At 41.9% G+C, this 21,333-nt stretch overlaps 1 protein-coding gene across 1 annotated transcript in view; it reads right to left on the reverse strand.

The window, feature by feature from the left end:
• The window catches only part of LOC129701762 (testican-1-like), a 381,487-nt gene that overhangs the window by 227,232 nt on the left and 132,922 nt on the right, over nt 1-21,333 (reverse strand). The window contains exon 3 of the mRNA XM_055643175.1: nt 19,226-19,271. Within this exon, the coding sequence (XP_055499150.1) occupies nt 19,226-19,271 (46 nt within the window). The remainder of the gene's footprint in view (nt 1-19,225; nt 19,272-21,333) is intronic.

Below are 21,333 nucleotides of genomic sequence, written 5' to 3' on the forward strand. Positions count from 1 at the left end.
TCAGCCTTTTTTTGCCGTTTTGCTAAAAGGTTGTGCTATTTTCTCTAGTTGTACCGTGATAACAATGACGTTTTCTATGTTAACACGTTAATATTAATAAGTTATTGTTAATGTGATAACATTGTATAACTTACTAGGAAATTTCCACCACCAGGGCAAAACCGGGGGCGTCACCGTTGGTCGTTCATTCGTTCGTGCCGCTGCCCGCTGGTTCAGCTTTCTCCATGATCTATTTAAGGAAGAACTGCAGATGCTGGAAAAATCGAAGGTAGACAAAAAATGCTGGAGAAACTCAGTGGGTGAGGGAAGGAATAGGCACCGTTTCTGGGCAAGACCCCTCTTCAGACTGATGTGGGTGGGCAGGGGGGGGGGCGGGAAAAAGAAAGGAAGAGGCGGGGACAGGAGGACTAGAAGGAGAGCTGGGAAGGGAGGAGGGAGAAGGCAAGGGCTATCTAAAATAGAGAAGTCAATGTTGATACCACTGGGGTTTAGACTACCCAAGCAAAATACCGAAGCTTGGCTCCTCACTACATTTACCGCTGGCTCCAGTCACAAATCTTAGTTTGAGAGTGATCTGTGCAAGGCATTCATTGATGCTGGAATTCCACTGTGGAAATTGGAAAACAAATCTTTCAGAGGTTTTTTAGAGAAATACACAGACGAGCATATACCAAGCGAGTCATCATTACGGAAAAATTATGTTGACAGCAACTTCAACATTGTTGTGCAGAAAATTATAGATGAAGCTGTAGGCAACAAAATATGGATCTCAATAGATGAGACACCCAATGCTGTGGGGAGATATGTTGCCAGTGTGGTCTTCGGTACACTGGAGGCAGGTCAACCATCAAAGGAGTATTTGTAGACATCGCAAGTATTGGAGAAGTCAAACAGCTCCACTATTGCTCAGTTGTTTACATCTTCACTTGCTGTACTTTGACAAGAAGGTATAAAATACAGGAATGTTCTTCTGTTTGTGACTGATGCAGCTCTGAACATGAAAAAAGCTGCTCATGCTCTTAAAGTTTTATTCCCCAAAATGTTGCATTCGACATGCTTAGCACAAGGACTTCATAGAGTTGTCAAGCTCATACGTAGATTGTTTCTAAATGTCAATCGCCTAGTTTCCAATGTCAAGAAAATCTTCCTCAAAGCAGTCACGAGTGCAGTTGTTCAAGGAAATGGTACCCGAGATTCCGCTACTTCCTCAACCTGAGTTGACAAGATTCCTGGCTCTCTGCTGTACTCTACCATGCTGCACATTTTTGAAAAGATAAAATAAATCATCAACTGTTTTGAAGAAGAGAATCTGCTGCAGTCAGGATCGTCAGTGAAATCATGCAGAAAAAGTCCCTCCAGTGCGATCTTGTGTTTATTGCTTCCAATTTTGCAAACTTCTCACAAGCTATCACTTCCCTTGAGAAACGTGGTGAAACATTAGTGAATTACATGCAGGTTTTCAACCAAGTTACTGACGATATCCGTAAAATTCCTGGCAATGTAGGTCAAGGTATACAGGGAAAATGTGAGAGAGTGATTTTAGCTAACAAAGATCTTGAAGGAATACAAAACATAGCTAAAGTTCACAAAGGAAGTTGTAATGCACAAGATATCAACATGAATATAGAGTCTGTAGCTTGTTTTGGGTATGCACCAATGACCTCAGCTGAGGTAGAAAGAAGTTTTTCACAAATGAAGCATATTCTGTCTGACAGACGGCATAGTTTAACACCAGATAATTTGAAGAAAAATACTAGTAATTCTGTGTGCAACCAGGCAATTTCGGTCATTTAATGTAGAATACCTTTATAGTATCATATTTAACCATATTTTGGTGGTGGAAATACATGCTTTTTTATGCCTTTTTAGGTCATTTAATGCCCTTTTCGTGCCTTTTTTTGTAATTTTATTATGCCTTTTGCCTGCCTATTTTTTAGCCCCTAAACATCCTGGCTCTAGTAATCATGTATAGTCTTTCCACTGACTGGTTAGCGTGCAACGAAAGCTTTTCATTGAACCTCGGTCCACGTGACAATAAACTAAACTTTGGAATGTGGGAGGAAATCAGAGATCCGAGGTGAATCCCATTCAGAGAACGTGCAAACACCACACAGACAATCCTGAAAGCAAGGGTTGAATACAGGTTATTTAAGGTGTGAGACTGGAGCTCTGCTAGCGGCACAACTGTACAGTCACGCTGGACTCCGCATTCTCCCTATCAAAAAATGCAGCTCTGTCTTGATCACTCCCTCAACCGGAAACCTTGAGGCCAAGTGCAGTGCATTGTTCTTTCCCCAGTGTTCTGTCAGCATTGTTGTCTAAGATCCAGTGTCCTGCCGCATTCCACATGGAGCACATCTGTACTCAAGCTCTGCCACTTACCATATACAACACTTTCCAGTAGAGGCGCAGTTTCATTCAAAACAGAAATAACCTTAGCTGACATCCTCCCTGCAGAGATCACCATGTACCCCACAGCTCTCCCTGGAGATGCCACTATGTTCTCTGTACCTCTAACTGGAGACGCCACCATGTATGTCCATTGGACATCTTCCTGGATAGTTCTCCTGGACCTTTCCGTGGAGACGACACATTTCCCCTGGACCTCTCGCTGGAGAAGACACCGTGTCCTCTGGGTCTCCACCTGGAAAGATTCTCCTGTTCCTGGATCTTTCACCGCAGAGATACCATATCTCCTGGAGCCCTCGGTGGAGAGAACATCATGTCCCCTGAGCCTCTGCCTGGTCACCATCTATCCTGGACCCCTCCATGTGAAGGTAACCCTGTCCCCTGGACCATTCTCTGAGGACCACATTTACCTGGATCTTTCGCTGGAAAGGATGCCATGCCCATGGTGAGGTCACCGCGTCCTCCTACAGCCCACTTGCCAAAACTCCTATTCGTCTGTGATTTCCCCCCCCCCCCTCCCCCACCACATTATTTGTAAAGTTAGAAGGAATTCCGCCAACGCAAATTGACAACTAAATATAACATTTGAGGAGTGGTAATCAAGAATATATCATTCATCTCTAAACTACCCAAACATTAAATGTTCAGTCTAGTTTATTATTGCCACAGTACCAAGTTACATGTGAAAAGCATTTGTTTGTGAGCTATCCAGTCAAAGAAAATACTCTGCATTAATAAGTCAAGCTGCCCACAGTGCTCAGATACAAGATAAAGGGTTTGTTGAAATAAAGGTTGAATGGTTCTTTGGTGTCACGTATACACTGCACGGTGAAATTCTTGTTGCACAGCTCACACATGCACGGTCACTAGATTTTGACGGCATTTACAAAAAGAAAAAGTCCAAAGTCCAGTGCGCGGGCGACGTGCTGGATGTACTGGAGTGCCCCTGACCCAGGTAAACCTTGGTGAGCCCTCGGCTGCTGCAAGGCCTCGAACGGCTCGGTCCGCCAACCGATGAGTAAACACTCTTTAAGAAAAGTGGAACAACTGTAATGGATGATAGCAGATCCTCTTCTGGGCCCGGCCCGCAAAGAATCGCCACGATCCATTGCCATGTACCAGGGAGCATGTACTTACTCCATTTGAGCCATTTTTACTCCATCTGGCTGTTTTTAAATCACTCCTGAAGCCACATCTGTTCTCCGTGGCCTTTGTAGACCAGTAAGGTGTCGACTTATTTATTTACTTTATTTGCTTAATTTTGCTGCGTGGTTCATACTCATGTTTTGTCTTTTAATTTATTGTTGAATTTTGTATGTAATTTATGCGCCTCATGTTAGCTGTATGTTCTGTTATTCTGCCTGTTTTATGATGTCTTGCTTATTTTTTTTTTCTGTACAGCACTTTGGTCAACTTTGGTTTTTTTTTAAAGTGCTTAACAAATAAAGTTGGATTGGATTGGATTGGATTTACAATATATGTCCATTTCACTCTCAGATCACTAACATACTGCTACACCCTAATCAGTACTAAATCATCTCTTCAGCAATAAACACATTAAGTTTGCAAGCTTTCATCTTGTAATTATAGTTGAAGATTTTCTTTTACATCCAATTTTCTTTTTTGTGGAGTCTGCAGAAAGGTCTCGACCCGAAACTTTGCCTATTCTTTTTCTCCAGAGACGCTGCCTGTCCCACTGAGTTGCTCCAGGTTTTTGTGTCTGTTTTCTTTTCTTTATGTCTTTCTCTCTCATCCTTGTCAAGTCAAGTCAAGTTTATTCGTCACATACACATACGAGATGTGCAATGAAATGAAAAGTGGCAATGATCGCGGACTTTGTGCAAAGAGACAAACAACCAACCAAACAAACTCCAAACAGAATGTAACAGATTTGATCGTTGATTCCATCGCCTATGCAAACCTTGCTTTCCACACTAATTTTGACATTGACTTCATTATTCTGACTTGCACTTCCTGGTTCAGACCTGTTTTGCAACATCAACACATCGATCCAATTTATTTAGGAGATATATAGTTGCTTGGCCTATTCACAACTACCTGACTGTTGATATTCAATCACCAGCTATAGCTATGACGTTTAATCTGACAAAAACAGCAGCTTTCAGTATATAAGGTCAGAAATAAAATGAGCAAATGCATGTCTAATAAATGGTGGGTGTCACTTGATCACCAGCTGTAATAAACCATAGGCCACTATTTTTCAATTCAGGGAGAGAAATGTTGAAAAGAACAGCTAGCTGGCTGCTACATGACCTTTAATTTAAAACTTTCTCCTGTAGCTGATTTAATTTTGTTTGACTTTTTAAAAAACAAGTTAACCTCTTTCTTTAATCAATTTGAAGGGTTAATCAATTCATAGGCATATCACGGCTTAAATCGAACATGTAATTACAATTAACATCGAAATGATGCAGGGTGGGTTTAAACCAATTTTTAGTCTTTCATAGTAGTGTTCAAGCCAAAGGTGCAACCGTCCATTTTTGTAGAACATGTAATCTAAGTATACCACGTGAAGCAGTGACACAATAGACAACTGTGGCTAATTAAGGAGGAGAAATTGGTCCAAGGTGGCCTGATGTTTCAGGACGTCAGATGAAAAATCCAAGAGGACCAAATCAACATGGAGTTTTCCACACCTGATCCACAAAGGGGCGGCATGGTGGCGCAGTGGTAAAGTTGCTTCCTTACAGCACCAGAGACCCGGATTCGATCCTGACTATGGGTGCCTGTCTGTAAGGAGTTTGTAAGTTCTCCTTGTGACCTGCGTGGGTTTCCTCCGGGATATCCGGTTTCCTCCCACACTCCAAAGACGTACAGGTTTGTAGGTGAATTGGCTTGGTATAAATGTAAAATCGTACAATGTAAAATTGTCCCTAATGTGTGTAGAGTACTGTTAATGTGCAGGGATCGCTGGCCGGTGCTGACTCGGTGAGTCGAATAGCTTGTTTCCGCATTGTATCTCTAAACTAAACGGGAATTCTGAGCATTTAGAATGCAAACTTAAAAAAAGCAATATGCTCCTTGAACGTGTTGCTGAGGAGGCCGACATGTTTCAGAACCCCCAATGGAATATTTGGTCACATCTGAGCAAAGGATGCCTTTTCCCAACCCAATGCCTGGCTTATCCATAATTCTTAGTGGGATTCTCAAAGCTATAGAAAAACTGTTTTTATTTTGTGTTTAGGGCAGCACAGTGGTGCAGCTGGTATTGCCGCTGCCTCACAGCGTCAGAGATCTGGGTTCGATCCTGCCCTCGCGTCCTGTCGGTGAAGAATTTGCACGTTCTCTCTAAGACCATGTGGGTTTCCTTCCAGTACTCCGGTTTCCTCCCACATCCCAAAGACGAGCTGGTTTGTAGGTTTATTGGCCTCTGTAAATAGTGTCTCTGTTACAGTTGCCCTCTGAGTGTAGGGAGTGGGTGTGAAAGTTGGTGATCAATGGTCGGTATGAACTCAGTGGGCCGAAGGGCCTGTTTCCATGCTGTATCACCAAACTAATTTCAGCTCTTCTTGGGTTTACAGTGGGTGTATCAAAGGCCATTATCAGGCCCTGTTTACGCCTTCCACTGTCCCCAATCTTAGACGAGCTCAGTTTGTTTAAGAAGGCTTCGACTGTCTGGGGCCTCCATTTACCTGTCATTAGGTAGACCCAGCCAGAGCACAACCCTGAATATGCTTCAGCTCTCCTTCCTTGAGTTTGCCCTTCTGGTACGCTGACTTTACACAAACATTCAACATTTTAGCTGGGTTTTGCACCATCTCTGTAAAATCCTGAATGAGATTGATTTCATCAGGCTAGACTCTGGTCAGAAAGATGCCTCGTGTTTAGTTGCTGCACATTCATTACACGGCAATGATTTGTTTAACAGAGTAGTGTACCAAGCGGAGAGAGAAAACAAACGTGTTTCTATTAATGTACAGAGATAATAACATTGAAACAGAATAAGCTGGAAGCCGTTTCACGTAATTGGATCAACTCTTACAATTGATAAGATTATGAAACAATAAATCAGCCTCAAATCAAGCAGAATATATTAAGGATGTAGATGAAGGCAAAAGGGAAAAAAATAATTTTAGCCATTGGGTATAACCCTTTATAGCCCCAGGTGTACTCCTCTGCTTTGACAATGGATCCATATAGAGTCAGGCAATGTGGAAATAGCCCCCAACCCAACTTGCCCACACTGACCAACATGTCCCATCTACACTACTTTTGGCCCATATCCCTCTAAATCTATCCTATCCACGTATCTGTCCAAATATTTCTTATACGTCGCAATAATACCTGCCTCAACCACCTCCTCCGGCATCTCGTTCCAGACACGCACCACACTTTGTGTAAAAAGATTACCCCTCAGGTTCTTATTAAATCTTTCCACCCTCAACTTAAACCTCTGGTTCTCGAATCCCCAACTCAGGGCAAAAGACTTACAGCGATCTATTCCTCACATGATTTTGTGTATCTCTAAAAGGTCACCCTACATTCTCCTGCACTCCAAGGAATAACATCCTAACCTGCTTAACCTCTCCCCATAAGCTCAGGCCTTTGAATCCTGGCAACATCCTCATAAATCTTCTCTGACCCCATCCAGCTTGACAACACCTTCCCAATAACTTGGTGACCTAAACCGAATACAATACTCTAAATGTGGCCGCACCACGTCTTATATAACTGCAACATGACGTCTCAACTCCTATGTGTAGGAAGGAGCTGCAGATGCTTCTTTACACTGTAAAGGAACCTTTCTTCAGACTCGAAACATCACCTATTCCTTTTCTCTAGCGATGCTGCCTGACCCACTGAGCTACTCCAGCATTTTGTGTCTATCTCCCAACTCTAATACTTAATATGTAGGAAGGAACTGCAGGTGCGGTGGAACAGCGGTAGAGTTGCTGCCTCACAGCACTTGCAGCACCGCAGATCCAGGTTAGACCTCGACTACAGGTGCTGTCTGTACGGAATTTGTACGTTCTCACCGTGACCACATGGATTTTCTCAGTGATCTTTGGTTTCCTCCCACACTCCAGATGTACAGGCAAATTGGCTTGGTAAATGTAAAAATTGTCCCTGGTGTAGGATAATGTTAATATGCTGGGATCATCGCTGGTTGGCACGGACTCGGTGGGCCAAAGGACCTGTTTCCGCATGTCTGGATAGAAGGAATGGGTGAGACCCTATACCTAAAACTCTGACTGATGATTTTACATTTAAAAATCCAAGTAGAACTCGGAATCCCTCTCAGTGCTTACGATTTTTCAATTTATATTTTCTTCTATGCTGTAGAAGATACCATCCCCTCCCACATACAATTTAGTTTCCCAATGTCAATGAATAGCATTTCATGCCATGTGCTGTAGACATGGAAGTATTGGGTTTCTTGAGAAAGTTCTGGAGAAAGTGCGCTTAGATCCACTGGAGCCACGCTCATAAGTTTTCGGAGCAGAATTAGGCCATTCGGCCTATCGTCGATTCCACCATTCAATCATGGCTGATCTATCTTTCCCTCTCAACCCCATTCTCCTGCCTTCTCCCCATAACCCCTGTCACCTTTACTAATCAAGAATCTCCGCCTTACAAATATCCATTGAATTGGCCTCCACATCAAGTCAAGAGTCAAGAATGTTTTATTGTGTCCATTTGTGGCAATGAGTTCCACAGATTCACCACCCTCTGACTAAGTTTTTTTTTTTTTTTTTTTTTTTTTTTAATTTATTGTTTGGATTTTCGTATGTAATTTATGCGCCTCGTGTTAGTTGTATGTTCTGTTGTTCTGCCTGTTTTATGATGTCTTGCTTGTTTTCTTTTTTCTGTACAGCACTTTGGTCAGCTTTGGTTGTTTTTAAGGTGCTTAACAAATAAAGTTATTATTATTATTATTATTATTAAGTTGCAGGCCAAGTTGATAGTGGAACAGTTCACCACAGACCGGTAGATGAAGGCTATAAGTTAACACTCCATAATACTTTATAGTTCTGATCTATAATGCAACAATAAATGAACATGGACATTTAGTGCTTTTCCTGGAATCTAATAACGATAGTTCAATGAAATGATGAGGTCTTGCTTTGGAAAAATGTAAACAGCTTTAATATACAACTTTAATTTCATATTCTGGTCCAACAAACCCAGTGTTCTGTTTGCTCCCTTTCTGTAAAGAAACGTGTTAATAAATGTATCATTTATTGCTTCTCAGATTTCTCAGGTATAATAAATCCTATAGGGCATGAGACTTACAAGAGTACATTAAAAATCAATATTTCTATTATCATAACAGTCCATTGTTCTGGAATCTAATTGCTGTCTGGGCAGTTCTCATTGAATGCCTGTAACTCATACATGATTGCTTTATGCACTTTTCACCTTAAATATATTGTGAAATGGAATCGGCATATTGCATGGAGCAGGACTGACATTACACACGCATTTCAATAGTAACAGTCGGGTTCGCTATCCAAATCAATTGTGCCTTTGAATACCTATGCAAGACTTTCAGAAATGCTGTCATGCTTTCTTCAGCTTTAAGCATTTCGATAGGTACATGGATAGGATATATTTAGAAGGATATGGGCCAAATGCAGGCATGTGGGGCTTGTTCCATACACCCAACACCCTTTGTGTAAAAAGGTTACCCCTCAGGTTCCTATTAAATCTTTCTCCCTTCATCTTAAATCTTTCTCCCTTCATCAATAAACCAATGTATGGAGAGCAGGCAGGTACAGGATACAGAGTTGGATGATCAGCCATGATCATATTGAATGGTGGTGCAGACTCGAAGGGCCGAATGGCCTACTCCTGCACCTATTTTCTATGTTTCTATGTCCTTTGCTTCTCGATTCCCCTACTCTGGGCAAAAGACTGCGCGTTTCCCCAATCTATTCCTCTCATCTTGTCAGAATACGTTCTATAATGCACATGTAGAATTTCGAGAGAATCCATGAGGACATGTTGAATCTTCTTAGCTGCTTAAGAAAGTAAATATGCTGATGTGTTTTCTTAATCACAACATCATTGTGAAGGAATGCCAAGGAACTCCACGCTGTTGACCATCTTTACTGCAGCTCCCATTATAATTAAACATTTATTAACAATCTGGTACAGCAACTACATCTGCAGAATGTTATGAACACAGCCCAGTCCGTCACAGGCCTACCCCGTCTATTCAATCTTGACAATGTAACAATTTACGGCAGGGGTCAGCAACAGAATGCGGCCCGTAACCCGTAATCATCCGGCCCGCAGACTTCCGTCATCTCCGGTACGTCCAGGGCCCAAGGCCGCGACGACGCAAGGAAGCCTGCAATGATGGTCGCAATGGCAGAGCTGCCGAGCCCTGACTGTACCGCATCCAGCGCAAAGCCGCCGGCATGGCCGCGCACCTTCTGTGTCTGGGCTTCACTGTCGGGATCGGGGTTGTCAATAGGCTGGGTACGAGTGAGTGTGAGTATTTGAGCCACTGCCTTCAGGAGACTGCCAAGGCAAAGGTCCGTAGATGCGCCACGTTCGTGAGTGCCCATAGTGCTCAGGGTGGCGTCCTCGAAGTGGCGGGATCTATGTGAACATGTGATCTGTTGCCTGCCATCCGGGGTGGGACCCATGTGTACACGTGATAGATGTGGCCCGCCATCCGCTCACAGACATGCGTCCCGGCCCCTATGCAGATCAAGGTTTCCGACCCCTAATTTACAGTATTAGAGTAGGTATGTTGCAAAACCTACCTTCAGTGGGGCTGCAGGTGTGTCCCAGCCCGTGTGCATGATTTTGGTGCCGTTGAGAGGGGGGCGGGTTTAAAACGCAATTTTCTCTAGGCTATTGAAATCGAGGTTGTTCAGCCGACTTAGTTGCTGACGATACATCGCTGCCAGGTTCGTTCGCTGCGGCTATTTTTTAACTTAATTGGTTAATTTAATTGTTATAGTAGGTTAAAAATTATCCTCTAAACCCGCGACTGCCGACAACGGGACGGATCTCATACAGGGGACAACGGGAGGTAGGTTGTTTATTTTGACATTAAAAAGGGCTTCTTAAGATCCCTTTATACAAAGTTTAATGTTGCGAGTAGCCCCATTAAATCCCGCAGTATTTTTCTGGGCATATGAGGGTACAAATTCACCGCAATGGGAACGTTCTAAACCAGCGCGTTCCACAGAGTTCCACAGGATCCCACTCGAAAGCTGATTTAAATGGCCATTAATTTACAGCAATTGAACACTAAATTCCTTCCATTTGGCCTATAAATTAATGTAATTGAGATTTAAAAATCATGTTTTATTGTGAATTCTTTGTGAATGTTATTTGGACACTTAGGCTATTTAAAAATGTTAATCTTTTCTTAAGAAATAGATAGATGTTTAGATTTAGTAATTGAAGCTTGAAATTAGCTACAATTGGGTAACTAACTAATTATATGTTTTAATTTCAGGTCATCCAAGTAAGATTGTTTCATATTTGCTTCAGAATGTTTCAATCTATAATGACTGAAAATTTCTTTCAGTTCTCTTAATTTTTAAGAAAGTTATGGCCAATTCACTGTCCTCGATCACAGCTTTTGTGTTAAGTCAATGGAAAATCAATAGGGAACAAGATGCTAATTTCCGAGTATGAAAATGGCCACAACATTTTTAATACTGAAGATATGAAAGTGAATTAGGTGTCAAATTAAACTTATTTTTGTGCTTTTTCTGATGAGATAAATTGCAGACTTGACTTTTAAAATCTCAACATTTTGTAACATTGCTAATTAGAGAGAAACTGGTGACATAGAATATACTCGAAAAATGTAATAAACCGTAAAATGATGACAAATTGACACTAAAGTGTCTTGGACTTGGAAGTGCTACGATGATAATTTATTATTTTAGATATTTAAAAAGTTTGTAGTCGCAGGCAATATTCATTGAATATATGCCACCACTGTATTTTGACTAATATAGTTATTGACAGCACAAGGGTTTTGACCAACAGCAGAAAGTGATCTTAATAGATCTTTCTCCTACCCTCAAATTGAATAAATTGTTCTTAAATGCAAAATAGAGAGAATTGAATTTGCCAAGTAAAAGCTAATCAATAACTGAATGATAAATTGAAACAACATTTATATATATGAGAAACCCCCCCCCACTATGGTTTGTTTAGTCTATTTCTTAAAATGTTGTCATCTTCTAGTACAATGCAATAGACTTGGGCGGCCCAGTGACATAGAGGAAAAGTTGTTGCCCGACAGCATAAGAGACCCAGGTTCGATCCGGACTATGGGTGTTATCTGTACGGAGTTTGTACATTCTCCCTGCGCCTGCATGGGTTTACTCTGGTTGTGCTAGTTTCCTCCCATACTCCAAAGATGTGCAGATTTGTAGGTTAATTGGCTTCTGTAAATTGTCCCTAATGCTTGGATAGAACTAGTGTACGGGTGATTGCTGGTCGGTGCGGACTCGGTGGGCAAAAGGGCCTGTTTCCACACTGTATCAATAAACTAAACTAGAAATTCATACACACAAATCCAAAATAAACCCCAGCATTGTACTGTTAACAAAAATGATTTAACTTGAAGCACCGTCTTTTCATTTTGCGACAGAATTTTCATTCTTCCAAGCAATTTTCCTACTTCATTAAACTTGCTCAAATGTTGTCAACAGCTACGCAACATCAACACTTGTCTGCGGCGAGATATTTAATCTCTGTAGCCTGAAAACAATAGATCTTCTTTATTATTAGAACACCAATTTTTTTTATTTAAAAAAGACACAACGGTCGGGAAGTGCTTTTCGTCCAAGTCAGCATCTGCAGTTCCTTGTGTCTCCAGTTTTTAATATCTCTGCTTCCTTTTACATGGTGCCATGCAAAAGGGATAACGCTCAAACTGACCCAAGCTACTGTTGATTTGTTTGCTGAAGTATACGAGAACAGGGTCTTTTTCCTCGACGTTCAACAGACTGAAGTACTCCATTAACCTAGCTCCTCCAAGCCATCCAACAATTAAAGTTCATGATGAGATCCTGAAAAAAGTGGAGCATTTTCCTTTACCATGGGAAAAGCCTGCACAATATCTATTAATAATTATATTAATTATTCATATTTTATTGATGATAATCAATCAGTGCACAGCAAGACCCTGAAACAAGTGGAGCACTACCCTTCACCTCAGGATAGCACTGCACAATATATATATATAAATAATTATTATAAATACTGATTATCATAATAAAATATTTAAGAATAATCAATAATAAAAAGAAAATATCTGCACAAGCAGATGTCTATATTGAAATGCATCATTGCCCAATGCAAAACCATTGTTTGCTTGAGAAAAGAGTGTTTGAAGATCAAGAGCTGGCACAAAACCCATAGCTTACTGGACAACAATGATCAGAGTCAGAGTCAGATTAGTCAGAGGGTGGTTAATCTGTGGAATTCATCGCCATAGAAGCTGTGAAGGCCAAGTCAGTGGATATTTTTAAGGCAGCGATGGATAGATTCTTGATTAGTGCGTGTGTCAAGGGCTATGGGGAAAAGGCATGAGAATGGGGTTAGGAGGGAGAGATAGACCAACCATGATTGAACGATGGAGTAGACCTGATGGGTTGAATGGCCTAATTCTGCTCCATCACGTATGACATTATGATTCCTGCTCGTCTCTATCCTTCTGAGATGTGGATTATGTTAAGGCAGTGGACAATAGACAATAGGTTCAAGAGTAGGCCATTCGGCCCTTTGAGCCAGCACCGCCATTCAATGTAATCATGGCTGATCATTCCCAATCAGACAAATACCACCACAATGGTTTCTAAACTCATTGGAACGACAAGTGAACCAAGGGCAGGCCAACATCCCCGACTTTGAGGCCCAGTCACTCACTACTGCATGTAGTCCCCACGGCTGACACAGGCTCCTAGAACAGATCCTCTATTCCAAGTTCTATCATCAGAGAGACGAAAAAAGAAGTGCCACAGCACCCTGATTCTTGAGAACCTTTCATCCGCAAACAGTCAAAGTGGAGGATGAGTCTTCAAGATGTTATTGCGAACCTTGATGCCACTGGAACACACACGGTGGAAGAAGTGCATCATCTCTCAAACCATCCACTTACCTGCCGCTTCCAATTAAACTACAAACCTGTACGTCTTTGGAATGTGGGAGGAGACCGGAGCACCAGGAGAAAACCCACGCAGTACAACAAACAAACTCCATACAGACAGCACCCGTAATCAGGATTGAACCCGGGTCTCTGGCGCTGTAAGGCGGCAACTCCACCGCTGGGCCACCGAGGCGCCAGTCAATCTAATTTTCTAGCTTGCAGGGTCATTCCAGGTTGCCACTGCCAATATCCATCTCATCTCACGGACCAGTGCTTACAGCTGCTTTAGTAGGGTCATATTCAAGGACAGCAACAAAAAAAAAACCTCTTCCTGTACACAACTGCAGCAGGCAGAGTTCCATCTGGTTAATTGGAGTGAGCAAAAGCATTTGTCCACATTGGAGGTCTCTCAAAGTGCAAACCTTTACGAATGTACTCGTGTTTTTACATGCACCTCCCTGACAAAAGGCAGCCAGGAGTACCTGGCTGCACCCCAGGACGATCTCCATGGTTACCCTGCACAGGGGAAAGGTTGCGGATGGAAATTGTTTTTCAGCAGCATTGCAAGGTCAGGTTGACCTTCAGGGAACACTTTTCCATCCCACACTCATTATCGATTTGTTCAGTAGCAATACACATTGCTTTGTGACATGCCCTGCAAGCATAGGCTGCAAAGATTGCACCTGTTGGGTAACATGCTGAAAACTGCAAGGATCTGAAATACCACAAAGGGAACCGCAGTGTGAGATCATTACAGCAGTAAACAGTTGAAAATATCATCAATGCTATAGTACAAAACTTGCAATTTGAACATTGAATGCTCCCAATTTTGTTAGCCCTTGCTGTCTCCTCCCCTTCCTCAGCCCTCGGGCTGTCTCCTCCCATCCCTCAGCCTCCTCCTCCTTTTTCCTTTCTTCTCCCTGCCACCCCCCATCAGTCTGAAGAAGGGTTTCGGCCCGAAACATTGCCTATTTCCTTCGCTCCATAGATGCTGCTGCACCCGCTGAGTTTCTCCAGCATTTTTGTGTACCTTGCAATATAAACTCTTGCCCACAATGTTGCTTAAAAAACAAAAACAAATCACATGGCATGTTTAGTTTATTTTCGAGATGCAGCATGGAAACAGTTTTTCTGGCCCACAGAGATCGCGCTAACCAGCGATCCCCGCACACTAACACTATCCTACACACTAGGGACAATTTATCTTTTAACCAAAGCCAATCAACCTACAAACCTGCACATCTTGGAGTGAAGGGGGATATTGGAGCACCTGAAGAAAACCAATGCAGGTCAAGGGGAGAACGTACAAACTCCATACAGTTCGACACCCGCAGTCAGGATGGAACACGGGTCTTTGGCGCTGTAAGGCAGCAACTCTACCGCTGCACCAACGTCCACCATTACATGCCGTGGGACAATATTTAAGACAACATTTTAATGCAGTTTTGAGAGCAATTGGTCTAAGTTAAAAAGACATTTTGGCTGACTAAAATACTGCCTCCTCTTGCATTATTGATTTCCTAAGTGAGTAAGATCGGTAAACTTTGCTATGGTTGTTTAATAGTTTGAATATATCATTAAGGTTCTGTTTTAAATTATTCTCTGCATCAGTGGGAAGAGAGCACTTTTTGTAATCAAATGTTTGCTAACCATGCACCCAATCGAGACGTTCTATTTCATTCTGTCAGAATGAAAGAATATAAATTACAATTATCATTGATTTATATGCATCTATTTTTACAAAGCTACCCTTCAAACAGTATTTGCCAACAGGTCTAAGCATAGGCACAACTGCAAGTGGCTGAAATTAATGTATGATCGATAAAACATGTTAATGACTAATTATTCTCAAGTAGTGCTGCTCCAATGATTGTCATTTATTGGAACTTGCATATGTGTGGTACGTTAATTCCATTTCTCATTGCCCAATCGTCAATACATGGTGTCAGCTGTGATTCACTCTTTTGTTCTCTTGCCTCTGAATCAGGCATTTACAGCTCGAAGCTAAACTTCAGGCATTTGAGCTATAAAATCAAGGTTGACATCCAGTGTAGTTATAAGGTCATAAGGAATAGGAATAGAATTAGGCCATTCAGCCCATTGTATCCTCTCCGCCATTCAATCATGGCTAGTCTCTGCCTCCTAATCCCATTTTCCTGCTTTCTCCCCATAACTCCTTACACTCATATAACCATATAACCATGTAACAATTACAGCACGGAAACAGGCCATCTCGGCCCTACAAGTCCATGCCGAACAACTTTTTTCCCTTAGTCCCACCTGCCTGCACTCATACCATAACCCTCCATTCCCTTCTCATCCATATGCCTATCCAATTTATTTTTAAATTAGTCTAATCAAGAATGTGTCTATCTCTGCCTTACAATTATCCACTGACTTGGCCTCCACAGTTCATTGTGGCAATGAGTTCCACAGTTGTACTGCCCTCGGACTAAAGAAACATCCTCATCTCCTTTCTAAAAGAAAGCCCTTTAATTCTGAGGCTATGACCTCTGGTCCTAGATTCTCCCACCAATGGAAACATCCTTTCCACATCCACTCTATCTGGCATGGACTCGGTGGACTGGAGGGCATATTTCCGTGCTGTATCTCAAAAGTCTAAATTATTCAAGGATTTCACTTTGCTTGATAGGGAACAAAATCCCTGCTCTGTACTTTTTCTGGAAAATGATGAGAAGCACAGGGAACCCAAGGTGGAGTTACATAGATGTTAGAGCGAGATTCAAGTATGCTTGGCATTTCTGTTTGGTACTATTCTCTACATTCAGCGTGATCTCCCATGTTCTCTAAGCAATGCTTCCCATAATGTTTATTTACCTTTTAATACCTTCTTCTTCACACCTCATTTTAAGTGGATTAATTAATACCACCTGCATTAACCAATCTGCATAACAGGAGTTTCAGAATCCCAGCACAACTAATATAAAGACAATTGCAGTGAAAATCTGAATCTTGCCTCTGCTATATTCAAACCTCTCTGGTATGGATTCATTTATAAATACTGCAAATCTATAAATACATAACCTACCGTTCTTGATTTTAAAGATCTATGTTTTCTTTTTACTAGGGGAAAAACCTCAGAGTTTCAATGTTCCCCACTGGCTGCATTTATTCAATTTGTGCAATGTTTGGATAAAGGTTTCCAGCATACTCAAGGACCATTTGACTGTAGTAAAAACTCCACTTGGTTAATTAGGGTGATAATAGAGAGGTGCCTAATGCTGAAAGAGGCAAAGTATTCTTCAGTGTCTTTAGAAGTACTCTTACCGAGGTAAGTAGAGAGTTTAAACCTTAGCAACCATTAAGAACTACTCCAGCAAGTTTGATGTGATGTCTTGCAAATGTGGCTTCGGGCCAAAGTTGAGTCCCGCACTCTGGCATATGCATCCTCACACAAGCTCATGCTACCAAAGTAATTGGATGCCCAGTAGCCATGTTTTGCTCAATGCTGATATCCGGGCTGTCGCTTTGGAGAAATGAGCAATGGTAATATCGCTAAATGTCACGGACAAAAACGTGAGATTGCCAGTTGATTCTGCTGGTTACTGCCTGAAGCTGATGCATCACAATGCTCACTTTCCACTTATTATTCCTAGACTAAACTTTGCAGGTTTGTGGTGCGCTGCTTTTCTTATAGCGCCCTGAGCAACTGAAATGTGGACCTTGTGATGTTCACGGCAATAAAGATCATCCTGCCATCACGCCTGGATAATCCCTTCCTTCAACACTACCCCGCTACTGCCTCCCACTGGAGTTCCTAGGTCACTACACTGAGTGAAGGATGAATCTTCTTCTTCAGCTGAAATGGCTGATAGAATCAGCAGCAGTGTAACAGCTCCTCTGAACAATATTCGGCACCTGCCTAGATCTTGGTCTCAAACCTTTAAGGGTGGCACAGTGGTACTGCGTCAGAGATCCCGATTTAATTAACCTCTGATGCTGTCTGTGTGGAGTTTGCTTGTTCTCCTTGTGACCGCGTGAGTTTACTCCAGTAGCTCCAGTTTCCTCCCACATCTCAAAGACGTGTGGGTTTGTAGGTTAATTGGCCTCTGTAATATTGATCCCAATGCATAGGAACTAGATGCATAATTGGGATAACATAGAACTAGTGTGAACAGGTCGACGGTCAGCATGGACTCAGTGGGCCAAAGGGCCTGTTTCCTTGCTATATCCCTAACTAAACTTTCTGGAGTGGGACTTGATTTTTACAACTTCCAGGCATGCAGGGGCGATTGCAACAAATCACAGCTGATAGTCTGTGCCTAGTATTTCAAAAAGATATCCAATTTGGTGACGGCAATCCAATTTACAAAATGTATTGATTTTTTTGGGTTGGAATGGAATATCAAGTGGGACAGGTTCTCTGGAAGAGGGAGATATCTGCTCCAGTGAATTACCACCCAGGTAAAACGAACAAAGATGTACATGCTGAGTTCCAACATCAAACAGAACCAGTCACCTTTGCTTACATTACAATCCAGTAGCAATAAAAGAATAACTTGATTGCTTCCAGAAGATTGAATGTCAAGGTACACAAGGTGAGGTTTGCACCAAAACAATTACAATTGTGAGTAACATTAAATAGATGATTTGGGCTTTGGTTACAATTGTACTTTTTCCAAATACTAGCCACCTGAGAAAAAAACATCACATTATTAAAACTGAATCAAATTACTGGGACTTCACCATTTAAAATGCCATTATTTTTCTTGACTTCAGTAAGACTTCCAAGTATATTCTCAATGTTCAACATTTAATCAATACTTGCAATTGAAATAAAATCAATAAAAACACCTGCTGTAAATTTGCTTATGAATTTTGGGTTGCACGGTGACGCAGCAGTAGAGTTGCCGCCTTACAGCGCCAGAGACCCGGGTTCGATCCTGACTATGGGTGCCGCCTGTACGTTCTCCCCGTGTCCTGCGTGGGTTTTCTCCGAGATATCCAGTTTCCTCCCACACTCCAAAGACGTACAGGTTTGCATTGTGTGTGTGTGTGTGTGTGTGTGTGTGTGTGTGTGTGTGTGTGTGTGTGTGTGTGTGTGTGTGTGTGTGTGTGTGTGTGTGTGTGTGTGTGTGTGTGCGCGCGTGTGTGTGCGCGTGTGTGTGTGTATATGTAGGATAGTGTAAGTGTGCGGGGATTGCTGGTGGGGAGCGGACTCAGTGGGCAGAAGGGCCTGCTTCCACACTGTATTTTACTTTTCCTTCTTTATACATTCACAACTGCACCAATGTAAATCTCAAATACAAAACGATACAAGTCAACTTGGAAATGTACAAAACAACCTCAGAGGTTTCAGGATTCAGTTTCTCAATATTATACCTTCAGTGTGTATAAAATGGTGAGAATATTCATAATTACTGACATCAATTTCATTATGCATACAAAGTTAGGGAGTTCTTGAATATTGACACAAAACTTAACCAAGCTTTAATTTTATCCCACAGAAGAAATTAAAAAATGTTGAAAGTATATTTGTATAGGTAATATGAATTTCTCTTACATTATTTAATGTGAAAGAAAGTTCAACATTTGAAAACATTTCTCCTGTGTCAGAAGTTGATAAAGACAAATCTCCTGATAGCAAAGGAGGAACCAGTCTGACCTTTAATGCAACGCAGTCTTGCTTCAAAATTTGCTTAACAAAATAACTTGGCGGTGGATAACACATACAATAGCTTTATATGTCAAAAAATATCGTACCTTGATCAAACGGCTTGCTAGGATTCCAGCTTCTGAAATAATCATCCTAAAATAAGAAGACAACATTTGTTTGTTACATTAGTATCTTTAGATATCCAGAAATAAATGACAAAAAAGGACAAGAATGAAGTACAATCTAGAGCAGTGATTCCCAACCTGGGGCCATTTGGCAAATTGCAGGGGGCCACAGAAAAATTTGTGGATTTAGGGTGCCACAGGTTCAATGAAGGGGTCCACTTTCTTTCTGCTAATAATGTCAGGGGGGGGGGAGGGCACAGAAAAATTAAAGAGCCCAAGGGGGCCATGAACTAAAAAAGGTTGGGAACCACTGATCTAGAGGACCTCAAAATGAAATTCTTTCAGCTGCTTTTTGATGAGGTTAGTTCTCCCCTTCCCCTAATCTCCAGCCCCTTGATGCCATTTACATTGCACGAGATCCAGTCCTGTTGCTGGGCTATCGAAGGCTCATTCTAGGAACTGCAAGAGGCAGTTGAAAGTTAAGCAAGAAAGTTTACAGGAAAGATTTACTTTTGTTTGGGCAGCGGCATAAATATTGACTTCTCCAACTTCAAGTAACCCTTGCCTTCCCTCTCTCTTCATCCCACCCCCTTCCCAGTCCTCTGACTTGTCTGGCTGTCATTGTTTACATTTTATCTCCATTTGCTTTGTTGTTAGCTTCTCCCAGCTAAGGAAATAGGCAACGTTTCGGGCCGAAACCCTTCTTCAGACTTCTGGTGGAAGGGTTTCAGCCCGAAACGTTGCCTATTTCCTTCGCTCCATAGATGCTGCTGCACCCGCTGAGTTTCTCCAGCATTTTTGTGTACCTTTGATTTTCCAGCATCTGCAGTTCCTTCTTAAACACAATGGTCTATTCTACATTGGCCTTGATCCCCACCCCCTTTGTCTCATTTTCACACCTTATATTTCCCTATCACTGTATCTCCCTCTCCCCTGGCTCAGTCTGAAGAAGGGTTTCGGCCCGAAACGTCATCCATTCCTTCTCTCCAGAAATGCTGCCTGTCCCGCCCGCTGAGTTACTCCAGCATTTTGTGTTGACCGGTTTAAAACAGCATCTGCAGTTCCTTCCTCCAACTTTACATGGATGTTGTCTGGATTGGAGGGTTTGAGTTATTGGGAGAGATTGGATGAGCAAACACGGATTTCCGTGGAGCTCGGCAGGTGATCTTCTAAAGGTTTCTAAAATTATGAGGGGCACAGATAAGGTAGAGACTCACAGTCTTTTATCTCCAGAGTAGGGAACACTAAAACTAGAGGACACTGGTTTTAGGTTGAAATTTGAAAAGGGGATGTGAGTGGTAGATGGACCTGCAGAGTGTGGCAAGTATATGGATCAAGCTGCCAGAGGAGCTGGTAGAAGCGGGCACAATTACAACAGTTAAAAACATTTGGGCAGATAAATGGTTCGGAAAGATTTAGAGAGATAGTGACTAAAGTCAGGAAAATGGCATTAACTTAGATATCTTCCAACTCTATGAACAAAATGCTATATTTTCCAGACAAGGCAATGTTAATCTGAAAAAATACAAATAAATAATTTTGAATTCATTATTTTTTTCCTGAATCTGGATATCACCAACAAGTCCAACCCACAACTGCCCTTGAGAAAGAGGTGGTGAACCACGTTCTTCGTCAGTGGCACTTGTTTTGCTGAATTGAATTGAATTGAATTGAATATCTTTATTGAATACCTTACGGTCTGAACGAAATTTCGTGCCTGCAGTCATACATACAATCATACAATAATAACAACAATAAACACAAATTAACATCCACCACAGTGTATCCTCCAAGCACCTCCTCACTGTGGTGGAGGCAAAAATCTTAGGGTTACTGTCTCTTCCCTCCTCTTCTCCCTCTGTGCTGTTGGTTACTGTTACCAAGATACTGTTGGTTAGAAAGTTCCAATGACAATGAAGGGCCAGCAATATCTTTGTGTTGCAGCTTTCTCCCCCTACCTCAATCAGTCTGAAGGAGGGTCCTGACCCAAAACATTGCCTATCCATATTCGCCAGATATGCTGCTTGACCTGCGGAGTTAGTCCAGCACTGACTTAAAAAAAACAATCTATGATCTGCTCGGCATGAAAT

This window comes from Leucoraja erinacea, chromosome 11 (genome assembly GCF_028641065.1).
Source record: "Leucoraja erinacea ecotype New England chromosome 11, Leri_hhj_1, whole genome shotgun sequence".
NCBI classification, from domain to species: Eukaryota; Metazoa; Chordata; class Chondrichthyes; order Rajiformes; family Rajidae; genus Leucoraja; species Leucoraja erinaceus.